The 12,482-nt window shown below is 51.2% G+C and overlaps 2 protein-coding genes across 21 annotated transcripts in view; one reads left to right on the top strand and one right to left on the bottom strand.

The window, feature by feature from the left end:
• The window catches only part of DENND2A (DENN domain containing 2A), a 58,202-nt gene extending 52,925 nt beyond the window's left edge, over window positions 1-5,277 (top strand). For all 4 annotated transcript variants that reach the window (XM_064420845.1, XM_064420842.1, XM_064420843.1 and 1 more), the window contains exons 17-20: window positions 1,361-1,478; window positions 2,652-2,891; window positions 3,714-3,800; window positions 4,562-5,277. In XM_064420845.1, coding sequence (XP_064276915.1) covers window positions 1,361-1,478; window positions 2,652-2,891; window positions 3,714-3,800; window positions 4,562-4,593 — 477 coding nt within the window. In that variant the 3' untranslated portion in view covers window positions 4,594-5,277. The remainder of the gene's footprint in view (window positions 1-1,360; window positions 1,479-2,651; window positions 2,892-3,713; window positions 3,801-4,561) is intronic.
• LOC135300880 (pseudouridine-5'-phosphate glycosidase-like) overlaps window positions 2,709-12,482 on the bottom strand; it is a 34,998-nt gene continuing 25,224 nt past the window's right edge. For 16 of the 17 annotated variants that reach the window (XM_064420854.1, XM_064420862.1, XM_064420848.1 and 13 more), the window contains 2 exons: window positions 7,928-11,086; window positions 2,709-7,152 (listed from right to left, as the gene is read on the bottom strand). In XM_064420854.1, coding sequence (XP_064276924.1) covers window positions 10,891-11,086 — 196 coding nt within the window. In that variant the 3' untranslated portion in view covers window positions 2,709-7,152; window positions 7,928-10,890. The remainder of the gene's footprint in view (window positions 7,153-7,927; window positions 11,087-12,482) is intronic. The other variant, XM_064420847.1, reaches the window with a different exon arrangement.

Here is a 12,482-nt window from a genome sequence, read left to right as displayed (position 1 = left end):
GTTATAGGGGTTGCTGTGTATATATGTAACATCAGCATCCCAAACCACAGCTGTGGAGGACTAAATCATTGGGAATTGCCTTTTTTTTGTTTTGGTTTGTTTTTTGTTTTTTGTTGTTTTGTTTGTTTGTTTTTATTTTGTTTTGTGGTTTTTTGTTTTGTTTTGGGGGGTTTTTGTGGTTTTTGTTGTTGTTGTTGTTGTTGTGGTGGGTTTTTGGGGTTTTTTTTTGTTTTGTTTTGTTTTGTTTTTTTCTTTTTTGAGGGGGAAATGGTGGCACTTGGGCACTATAGGTCCTCAAGTGCCATCCTGTAAGGCAGAGGACAGGGCTGGAAAGCTTTGGCTCAGCACTGTCTGCTGGGAAGCAGTGTGGGTTCTTCCAGCCTGTGTCTGTCAGTTCATCTCCCATCACATACTCTGCCCTAAGTGGGAGGGGAGCCTTGATGGTTTTTTGAAATTCTTACTGCCTCAGGAGCTTGTGGTTCCTCAATCCAGTCCTTGCACTGGATGGGTCAGAGGCAGGAGGGTACATGGGAGCCTGTGTGTTGCTCTGCAAGCAATATTGCCTGCTGATTTTCACTTCCCTTTGTTGTGGAGAGGAGGAGTGGGAAGGGGAGGAGGAAGGGAAGAGGATAAATGAGCAAACATACTCCTGGCCCGGGAGGCTCTTTTTTGCCAAGAGCTTTTTGGCAGATGGCTGAGCAGCGCTGGCAGCATGGGTCTCTGCTGAGGCTCAGCCCGTGACTAAGATGGGATGAGTGCTCCTCCTGCTGCAGGGAGCAGCTGTGGGCGAAGGCCAAGCCCTCCCACAGTCCTGACTTGCCAGCTGCCTTAGCTCTGGGGTAATGCTTTACCTTGCACTTCTCTTCTGAAGGCTTCAGCTGAATCAGCCGGCTCAGCCAGGGCTGGTAGGAGCTCTGCACAGTCACTGGCAGTTCCTTGGCTCTGATGCTCCCTGGGAATTCCTTATGCCTGTGTAAGAAGCTTGATGGCTGAGCAGAGGCTCTGCTCACCTGGCCACGTGCCAGCATTGTTCACACACCTCCTCTTTGCAGCCGGCCAGTGCTCCTGGGCAGATGGTGAGGCCACGGATGAGCCCTGCCCAGTAGCCTCTCGGGTCAGACATGTAAAATTCCTCCAGAACAGGGGAATATTTAGGAAAAAACACCCCCTTTCTCCTTCCTCTTGTGCTTCTTGATAGAACTGTGCTGAGTGGTGCTGGGAACGTGCCAAACCTATTACAGTTAAGCCTTTTCCCTCTCCTCATGGTTCATTTCTAGTGCTCCCCCCTGCTGTGCTGGGGACAGGTAGGAGATGTTTTTGTCCCAGCCCCAGTCCCTGAGGAAGTGGCTCTGTCTTACAGATGGAAGATGAGGACTCCATCCTGCCCCGCAAGCTGCAGGCCGCCCTAGAGCACATTTTGGAGCAGAGGAATGAGCTGGCCAGTGACAAGGAGGAGGGCCCTGTCAATGGCAAGCAGGGTAAAGCACAGTGCCATTCAGCTTAAAACCGTGTCTTTTCCTTCCCCTTTCTTGTCTGTCACTTCCTAGAGGAGAACTAGGCTTGTACTGAATTTCACACCACAGGTATTGGAGGTAGATCGGGATTTTGGTTAAGCTGTATGAAGTATTCCAGCGCATGGGGGCAGTTCTCTGTGTGAAGAGCAACAGTACTTATCTCTTCCCAGCTCTGGCCATGCTCCCCTTACAATTACCGTGAGCACCTGTACTCCGTTTCAGAGGGGTTTCATAGCCTTTCATTCCACTCTGCTGCTGGCCATGAGTGATGCAGGCTCCTCCAGGGGACGGTCACCTGCAGAGCTGCAAACTCAGCGATGACTTTGTGGCTTATGGTGACTGGGCTGGGACAGCATTCTTGGGAAACAGTATGGGCATCTCCTTGGTGCAGAGCAGCCTGGAGAATGTGCTGGTTTTGGCTAGGACAGAGTTAATTTTCTCCATAGCTGGTATGGGGCTGTGTTTTTGATTTGTGCTAGAACTGGTGTTGATAATACAGGGATGTTTTAGCTGTTGCTGAGCAGAGCTCATACTGAGCTAACACCTTTCTGCCTCCCATCCCACCCCACCAGTGAGTGGGCTAAGGGTGCACAAGGAGTGGGGAGGGGACAGAGCCAGCTGACCCCAAAAAAACAATGGGTTCCACATGGAGTCATGCTCAGCATATAAAGCTGCAGGAAGAAGAAGGAAGTGGGGAGACATTTGGAAATAGGATATTTTGTCTTCCCAATGTGTGTGTACTGGAGCCCTGCTTTCTTGGGCAGGGCTGAACACCTGCCTGCCCATGGGAGCTGCTGAATAAAACAATTATTTTGCTTTTGCTTGCATGCACAGTTTTATATTCATCTATTAAACTCTCTTTATCTTAACCCATAAGTTTTGTCACTTTTACTTTTCTGATTCTCTCCCCCATCCCACCAGAGAAAAGTGAGCACCAAAATAAAGCTTGGTGTCTTTCAAAGTAGTAGCAATTTGGTCTACTTCTATGACAAGCGCTTCCTAGGATGCTCTCTCTCTTGAGCAGCTTTTTCTTCTCAGGCTGCATCTGAAAAAAAAACGGGGAATTTTTACCTATAGATTTTCCTAGCACATTCTTACAGCACTGTCCTGAGCACTGCCTCTTTATTTTTTCTTTAGAAACCAGTCCTTTGAACGAGGTGGTGTCTGAGGCCTTTGTCCGTTTCTTTGTGGAGATTGTGGGCCACTATTCCCTCTTCCTGACCCCCACGGAGCGAGAGGAGCGGACCCTGCAGCGTGAGGCTTTCCGCAAATCCGTCTCTTCCAAGAGCCTCCGACGCTTCCTGGAGGTCTTCATGGAGACACAGATGTTCGGGGGCTTCATTCAGGAGCGGGAGCTGCGGAAGCAGGGGGTCAGAGGTGAGGGGCTCCAACTGGGCTCTGCTGTGCTGGAAGCTGCTGTTACTCCTACGAGAGCAGGGAGATGCTCCCACCACCTCCATCCCCAGTTCCGCGGCTGGAGGCTGCAGTGTCTGTACAGGAGCAGCAGAAGGGAATCTGCTGGTTCCTTGATGGGGTTGGGATTGCAGGCATCTTTCACTCTTGCAGTATCCTCCACGTGTGTCTCTTCCATTCCACATTGAATTCCACTGCTGGAATGACATTTATTCTCGCAGTCCCTCATGTCTTCTTCATGTGTCTAGAGGAAAAATGATTGGTCATGGTTCTTTTGTCTAGTAGAAAGCTTGGATGCTCATCTCCTTCCCAGAGCTGCTGTTGCAGTTTCACTCCTGTTATCCCACAGTCCCAAGGGCTCTACTGGCAGCTGAAATTTCTTATCCCTGCTGCTACTGGTGCTGGCTTAGCAGCTTCCTGATGAGCATTACTAAGCAGGGAATGCTTGAATAGGTGGCTGAGTAAAAGAGGTAAATTCTGCGTGATGATTCCCCAGATGATGTCACTCCCTGGGTTTAGCTGTGTTCGTAGGAGAATCAAGGGAGGTACATTCTGTACCCTGAGTGAGGTACAGCAGCTCAGTCAGCCTTGCAGTGGGGAGGGAGGGGGCAGACCAAAGCTTCTGTGCCAAATCTGGCCTCAGCTGATGGAGGAGGTGGGGTGAGTTGTTCTCTCTCCTGAGCAATGATGTGTGGGTAAGCTGCGACAGTACATTTTCAGGTGGGCATTCCTACTTGGATTTATAGAGACACAGAATAAAAGCTGTTGATTTCTGTCTTTCTGCAGGTCTGTTTGAGGTACGGGCTCAGGAGTACCTGGAAACACTTCCTAGTGGGGAGCAGAGTGGAGTCAATAGGTTCCTCAAAGGCCTAGGTAAGGAACCAGCAAAAGCCTTGGCTTCCCAAGGGCTGGGCTTCTTGTTGCCTTCAGGTTGGGCAGCACAGAAGCTGCCCAAGGGTGACAGGGCTAGTGACTATGTTGGCATCCAGTGTCTGGCCATGTATCCCTGTGCTGGCTCTGGCTCTGGTCAATCACTGTCTGGAGGCTGGTGGAGGACCAAAGGCTGGGCCATGAGCTGTATCTGTGTCTTCTAAAGGAGACAGGTGGGTCTGAGGAGGGAATGGAGCAGCCAGTGACTTGGGGATGGTGGATGCAGGTCCTGATGAGGGGATTGACAGTTTTCATTGCCTTCAGGTTTGCCCTTGGGGATCAGCAGGGGGAACTGCCCAGGTGTATTCTAAGATTCAATCTATTTTCCGCTATAAGGGGAACTAGCCAAGAGCTCCAGACTGAGGTTGGAAGTCTTTGAAAAGTCATTGGACACCGTGGCTGAGTTTGATCAGGTGTTAAGATCACATCCCTGGTCCTCTTGTCTGTTCTTGGCCATTTAAGAGCAGCGGTGCCTGAGGGGCTGGTGTGCCCTGGACAAATGGGCTCTGGAGGGTGTGCCTGGGAGCTTGCAAGGTCTCAGCCTGCAGCACTGCTCCCAGGGAGTAGGCAGAGCAGCTGGCTGTGGACAAGCAGCCAGAGACAGCAGCAGGGCCAGTACACTGCACAGGACAAAGATGGTGGGAAATGACACTTGTTTTGCCTGTTGCTGTGGGGAGTCCATTTTCTTATCTCTGTCTCTTCAGGCAGCAAAATGAAATTCCTCCACAAAAAATAAGAGCGAAGCACATCCTCATTCCACAGAAGAGAATGGCTTTACCACTTAGCGGCAATAAATCAGACTCATCAACCATTCCCACTGAGCCTGCTCCCAGGAACAGCAGCCTTGGGCATGCTGGCCACGGCCAGGACGCGCTGCACAGAGCCGATGTGCTGCAGGAAGATGGGATGGCTGGGGCTGCCGGGACAGGCTTCTGGATCTCTACAGTAGCAAGCACTGGACCAAGCACTCTCTCTGAACTCTGCACTAGAACGTTGCAGGCATCCCGGCGGATTGGATCTCTTAGCTAGTCAATTCTTTATTTGGTTGTATTTTTCTATTTATATTGAGGTTAGAACAGTTATTAACCAATGACTCTTGCCCTGCCTCCTCTCTGCCTGGTGCTGCCAGAGGCCGAAGCAGGATTCCCATGGGACTGAGCAGGGAAAGAAGGCATGGAGGGGAAGAGCAGAGATGTGTGAAAGTAGGTCTCTGCAAAGCAAGGACACTGAGGGCTGCAGGGATGATGTGGACTGACCAGGAGGAGCTTCCAAGCAAGGGAAAAGGGTGAGGGGGAACCACTAAACCTACTGAGGACTTCATGGGCCAGCCAGCTCCCTGGGTGGCTGTACCAGGGAGTCTTGGCACAAGGAAGGGCCTTTCCTCATGCAGTATAATTAAAAGCGAGTTGAGTAAAAGGCATGTGGATCCATGGTGTTTTCGTGAAAAGGGATGAGCTGTGTGCTCCCACTGTCCCACCTAGTGCCAAGCATAAGCCAGAGAGGACATCAAGCAGCTGGACTCTTGACTTGGCCAGGCCCTCAGCTTCCCTGTGAGACTCAGAGGATGGGTGGCTCAATGCCTCACCTGGCAGTTTGCTGGGAGTGCCCAAGGTGGAGCTCACCTGCAGGATCTTGTCTGGGAGGCCTGCTTCCCAAAGGTCAGATGGGCTCTCTGCTGTCGTGGGTGTTGCTGCTGGGAAGCACAGTAGGGAACAGGCAAGGGCAGAGTGTCTGCTGCTGCCTTCTGTGCTCCTGCCTGGAGAGGAAGTGGGGCCTCCTGCTCAGCTCTCCTCTGTCTGTGGTGACCTCCTTCGGGGAGGAGGTGTCAGGGCAGTTGAGGGGAGGTTGAGGCAGGGTGAAGGCTTTCTTCCAGCTGGTGTGGAGGCTCTTACTCTTGCACTGCTTGTGAGGGCAAAAGCACCTGGAGGATCCTTGAGTCTGCTTTTGGGAGGAGAGTCTCTTTCCCAGCTGCTGTGGGGTTGCAGGGTGAAAGCTGCATATGGGTACCTTTGCTGCAGCTGTGCTATGCTGGGCTGCATCGGACTCCCAGAGGTTTTAAAAACTATGCCTGTGGTCCATGGGCCATTCCAGGTGAGAAGACATTTCTGACCAGCAGTGGGGTTCAGAAGACCTCATCTCCATTCCTCCACACCAGAGCAGAGCAGTGGGTCCAGTGCTGCTCTGTGAAGCTTTTGAAGCCATGCAGCCAGGTGGCTGGACAAATGACTCTAGGTGGCCCTGCTTGAGCAGGTGACCTGCACAGGTCAGCTCCCTTCCCACCTCAGCCTCCCTGTGGTTCTGTGGTGAGCACAGAAAATGCTGGACAGCCATGGTGTCACACCAGGCAGGAGGCACAAACTTCTGTGCAGGGACAGAGGAAGCAACAATGGAGGGGCTCAGAGAAGCCAGCAGCATTTACTCCCCACCCCCACCCTCCCTCAGAGGTGACCAGGTGGAGGGGGGTGCTGTCCCTTGGGTGTACTGAACAAAATTGGTGTCACTTCACAGGAGCTGGTGGTGGCTCATTGAAGGGAACTGCAGTGGGGTTCAAGGTGAATCAAATGCTGTGCTTTGGTTCTCATTTTAGAAGGGTTTCTAATAGAAATATTATGAAGCTTTCTAAAGCTGGGGTCACCCCCATGTGTGTAAAGGTGGCCAGGATGCCTGCAAAGCTCTGTGGGATGCTAAATAAAGCTGATCTGTGGCTCAGCTCCAGCCTTCAGAAGCAGGTCTCCTGCATGGTTCCACACTGCCAAGCCTGCTCCTGAGGACTCCACATTCCTCTCCTTAAGTGATGTTTTCAACGGCCTGGGACGTGGCCTTCCTTGGCAGGAACTGTATAAGGAGCAGGGAGGGATCCCAGGTTGCCCAACGCTTAGCTCAGCTTGAATTGGTGTGTGACCATGCTGAGATCCTGGCAGCTTTTACTGCAATATCCTAATGGCTCAAATGAAAAAGGGTTGTGAAATAGCCCTGTTTGCCTCATTGGGGAGCTCCAAGGGGGCTCTGCCAGCACAGAGCTCCATGACCACTCAGTGCATTTATTGGCTGCTCTCAGGAAAGTGGGAATCAAGCCTACATAGTGTACAAAATCCAAAGGAGTGTTAAAAAGCAGTAGCAAGAGAAGTACAATGAAAGAAACATTTACAATTGTGTCATTAAGGATTTGAAATTAAACTTGGAAAGGAAGTGTTGATCTCCAGCTGCAGGACAACCTCTTCAACTTTAGTTTGTGCTGCTCCGAGATGAGCTTGACTCTCCACCTAAGGGCTCTGTATGCTTTGGAGGAAGCCACCTGTAAGGAAAAGCCATAAGACCATCTGTGCTGGGTGTGACCATGGGTCTGTGTGTCCTGCTAAGGAGGCTGCCAGCAGCAGGTGACCAAAGACCATGAACAGAGCACATACACTGGGGATACCCTAAATGCTATACACACCCACACACACTGTACTGTACACAAACATTAAACTTGCCTACTCAGCGTGCCAGGGGTTTCCTGCACCAGAGCTGGGTCTCTGTGTTTAGTAGCCTTGGATGAGCTGCTACTCCATGACCACGTGTACATGGGTGTAGGCAAACGTGCTGGGGCAAGAAGCCAATCTGGGGGCAGTATGGATTTACCAAAGGGTGCTTGAGAATGAGGACACTGGTTAAACATTAAAAGCTGTGATCTCTGCTCCCTAACAGTTCCTGCCTAATTAAACAGCTCTCACACACCAATGTGAGCAGCTCTGCAGGGCCCGTGATGTGCGGGACTGCACTTGCTGACTCCTAAGCTAAATCCCAAGCTCTGTACCCTTCTTTGGTTTTCCAGCACAGGCTGTTGGTGTCCTGCAACAGCTCAGGACACCTGTGAAATCCCAGTCCTCCCTGAAACTTAGGAATGTCCCATCCACCATGCAGTTGTTGATTCTGTAGCTACTGCTGGCAAGACAGACAGCCCTGGGCAGTCAAGAGACCAGACCCAGCCCTGCATGGGGCAGACTTGGGCTTGGAGTGTTGCAGCCAAGGGGGTGTGTTTGCACTTTGCCGCATGTAGGGTGCCAGTTGCCAGGAGACTTAGCACTCACCTCTCTGCCTGGAGACAGATTTCAGGTTGCAGGTGCCAGCAGGCAGTTTGCAGGTGTAGAGCCCCAGGCAGCCACCACAGTCAGAGGGCTTCTGGCAGGGCCGCGACTGGATGCTGTGGCAGGAGTGCTGCAGGGAGAAGGGAAGTGGTGTCTGCAATGCCCGTGGCAGCCAGGACCAGCCCAGTCACAGCTGCATCATCGTTCTGCAGTTGCAGCAGCTTCACTGCAAGGAGCTGGAGAAGCTGAGGCGCAAGGAAGTGCTTCCAGGGGCAATTCATTACTGCCTTTGCTGGAACAACTCTAAGTTGACCACCACAGCCACAACACACCCCTCCAGTGCCTCTGCTCTTTTGCAGTGGTGGCACCCACCCCAGCTGAGTGGCATCTGGCATGGCGTCACCCAGCACTTTGTGGTTAAGGCAAGGTCTACTTATGTGCCACCAAAGTGTGGTTTGGGTTTGATAAAGGAGAAGTTGGTTATTTGTGGGATGCTGTGCTGAGCCTGTGGAGCAGATTTCGCATGGGCAGAGAAAGGCTGTGCCTCTCTCAGGGCAGTGCTGAGAGGAGCTGTGCCCATCAGGGCAAGGTGTCTGCATTGCAGAGCTTGGAGAGCTTTGTTAGCACTGAGGGGAGTGTTTCCCTCCTGTTCCTGAACCCGGCTGGGGCTGGAGCAGGACTGTCCCTGCAGCTCTGAGGGCAGCACATGGGAACAACTGCAGCCAGACCTGCACTCTCCTCCTGAGCTGCTCACAGCCATCAGCCCTGCTCTAAGCCTTCTTCTGCTTCTAAGCTCCTCTGTACCAGCTGGGGATCTGGGGGTGTCCCTGCCCCACTCCCTTCTCAGCACCCAGACCCACACTGTGTTGAGAGGCCACATTGTGACTGACACCATACATGCATCTTAAGAGGAATGGCCTCGAAAACATCTTTTCTACCTGGTGTTTACAGGATCATGGCATGCTCAGCATGTCCTGCTCCTGCTGTCCTGTCTGATCCTGACTGGTATCCCGCTCACCCTGCAACCCCTCAGCACAAGCCCTCTCCCTCGCTGTGCTTACCACGTCGCTGTTGAACTTCCCGTGGTCCTTCAGGTGGTGGCTCAGCCTTGTGATCCTGCTGTGGGAGGGCTGCAGTGGGAGCCTCCAGGGCTTGCCGGGGGCAACCTGCTCCCCACTGCCCAGGAGAGCTTTGGCCGTGGCCTTGCTGAGGGAACTGGAGATGGGGTGTGCCTCTCTCATCACTTTCCATGCATTGGCCAGAGGGTGGGTCCTCTCTGAGCCCTGCCCAGGCAGCTTGTCCCCTCCATCTCCAGGTGGCCAAGGGGCTTCTTCAGGGAACCCAGCCTCTGCCTGCCTCTCCAGGTTGCCAGCCTGGCTCCCCAGTATCCCAGACAGTGCTGGGACTGAGCAGAGCAGCATCAGGAGGAGCGTGGTGACTGCCAGTGCCTGGACATTCATCCTCAGGTCCTGCCTCTGCTCAGGGTCCTCCCACCTGGACAAGGCTGTTGGGAGTCAGTAGCAGAGGTGGAAGGTGCTTTTTTCCCCTGACTCTGGATCCAGCCAAAGTAATTTTTATAGTGCAGAGACATACCTCGGGGGCACAGCCCTTTTCCCCCGCCCCTGCTGTGTCCCACCTCCCAGCCTGCAAGCAAACCCAGCTGCTTACGTGGGCCCCAATCCCCCTCCCTTGTGTTCCCAAACATCCCAGCACCCTTCTGCCACAGCCATCCTGTCCCTGCTTGGGGTACACACATGGGTGCATGGCATCTAAGCACAGAATCAGCTGAACCGCAGTTGCAAACAAGGTTTTAGTAAAGGAGAGCTGATGGTAAATGTTTGTGTGTCTGATGGAAAGGTGGTGGGCTCAATGGGAAGGAGTTGCTGTGAGCCTGGTGGAAGTAGCCCCAGGTGGAGGAAAGGCACCCAGTTAATGCCTCCATCCATTCCAGTGGGAGCTCACTGGTTAAACAGCAGAGCCTACCCAGGAGAGTGGTGTTAGAGCCGCCCTGATCAAGCTTTGGTTGACCTCAGTGCTGAGTCAGGCACCAGCGAGCTGCTCCTCAGCCAAGGGGTCTGACCATGGTCTCTGGATGAAACGGAAGGTGGTCTGTTCTCCAGATTTACTATCAGTCACGTTTAGGAACCAGCCAGCACCAAGACCCACCTTTGCTAGAAATCAGTTTTAATGAGTTTCAGTGTTCACTAATCTGTTGGCACCCGCAGTTGCATCCTGTGCACATTACAGGCTTAGAGAAAGTGACTCTTCCTCATGGCTTCCATGGGAGATGCCTTGGTTCCCTCTGATCTCTTTTGCTTCAGACTTGATACTCAGGACTAAAGAAGGAGGAAGGAAGCCCCAAGCCAAAAAGGAAGGCACATAGAACAAGGGACTGTCATCTTTTAAAGGCCACCAGCTGGTCCCTGGACACTTTTCTTTATTTTGTCTTGCCTACTTTCTCCAGGGGCATTGGACTTCAGAGCAAGAAGGTATGGTGTGTGCTGGCTGGCTTGGGAAAATGGATAAGGTTATCCTACAGTGTCATGTTCCTGCCAGCTACACCCTGCCACAGGTTGTGATCCATGGGAACTCTTGGATAGGAAAGAATAAGCATCAAGAGCAGATGTTGCTGCTGGGCTCAGCTGAAGACACATGGTCCTGAAGATCCAGGAGTCAAAGACAGAGGAGTTACCGTGACAATAGACAACAGTGACACAAGGTGAATGAAGAGAAAATTCCCTCAATAGAAAATCTGGAAGGCCTGGAGGTCAGTAAACCAGGAGGTCTGAAAGACCAGAAATCAGCTTTCCATTCCGCAGAAGTTCCCTGGGTAGGGGCCTCTTTTCTTGAGGGTTTACTCAGGACCAAAGCAGATAAATGTTCTCGAAGCTCAAAACACAGTCCAGTTCCTGAAAACAGGATTGCTGCAAGTGCAATGAGGTGATAGATGAGAAAGCCACAGTGTTCTAGTCCATCTTCCATATCTTCGCCTCTGGCCAGCTCCTGCTCTTGACTTGCTCTTGGTTGACACTGGAAGTGCTGATTTCTGGGGAAATGGGCTCATAGGAACGGAGAGACAAGCTGGCAGCCAGCAGACCCATCCGGACGCAAGTGCCTGTGTCGTGTTTAGCAAGCACCCCCGCAAGGATTCCTGCCATTAAGCTGTGAAGGGAAAGAAAGATGGTTTTGAACAAGGAGAGAAGAGCTTTGAACCCAAGAATGTGGCTGTTCATTTGTGAGAGCTTTCATATGGATCCCAACCAGCACTTACAGCAGCAGAATACGTCACACAGGAACGCTGAGGTTACAATGAATGGGTTTTGCTTTTTCTGTATCTATTTTAGAGTACCAAATAGTGTCATTTATTTGCATTTTTTGCTCTTCTCATCTGAGAAGTTGAGGTACTTCCTCTTGTACCATGTTTTCTATTCTCCTCAGTTTTCCAGGTGAGACAGGAGAAAAGAAAATAGCCTAAAAAGGGAAGAATCTAATTTTCCCCTGCTCTCTAGTTATTTTGTCACTAATCTGCTCTTTGTTGGTGCCTTATGATGTCCTCATTATATTGGTGCCTCCTTTTCCCAAAGGGTTGGATGGGGTAAGAGACAAAGTTTCTGTATCTACATGAGAGGGACAACAGGCACAGCTGGAAAAAGAAATCCAAAGCTGAAATTACATTGAAAAGCCAGATTTTTGGGAAACATTTGCTATGGTTTTTCATTTGAGACTTCCCAGTAAAAGTGATGTTAGTGCAGTGTTTGGGATAGATTGGGAGCAACTACTCTATTCACAGCAACTACTGTAAAAATGTTCAGAAGCTAAGAGAGGACAGAAAAGGGAAAGAGAACTGACAAGACAATCATATTTTAGAGGAAGAAACAAGGACAGGAAAATGCGATGGCAGGGAAGATTAATAATTAAATCTATGGGCAAGGTAAAAAGAGCCCTTATTTTGCACTCCACCTAATTACATCAACATCTTCTTATCTATAACAAAGGCACAGAAGACTATGACTTCCACAAAGTGTTCAATCTCTCAACAGCTCCAGGAGTTGAGAGTAAATATTTGAGGGAGCATCCCCTAGCAATGTCACGTATGGGCATGTGGTGTTAGGTTGTCATGGCAGCTGGGGGCAAGGAGCAAACAGACACTGCACACATGCTCAGCTCATGGGCAGATCTCTGGAGCTGCAGAAGAGCCATAGGGTGGAGGAGAGGCATGAAATGCCCTGGGTCACTGTTTCTGGGTTGCATTATCCCCTGACCAGTGCTTCTAAAGTGTGACGGTTCATGAGGTCTAAGCTGAGAAAGTGTTACATTTTAGATATTAGGAAAAAACTCTTTACAATGAGAATGGTGAAACATGAACAGAGAGGTGTTGGATGCCCCATCCCTGGTTGGATGAGGCTCCAAGCAACCTGATCAACCTGCAGCTGTCCCTGCTCATTGCAGAAGGGTTCAAACTAGATGACCACTAAAGGTCCCTTCCAACCCAAACCATTCTGTGTTTCTACAACAGTCCTTTCAAAGTGCCACGAAGCTGGGCTTGGCACACGTAACC

This window comes from Passer domesticus, chromosome 5 (genome assembly GCF_036417665.1).
Source record: "Passer domesticus isolate bPasDom1 chromosome 5, bPasDom1.hap1, whole genome shotgun sequence".
Lineage (NCBI taxonomy): Eukaryota > Metazoa > Chordata > Aves > Passeriformes > Passeridae > Passer > Passer domesticus.
Note: the sequence above shows the minus strand (reverse complement) of the source record. Positions and strands in the feature narration are given on the sequence as shown.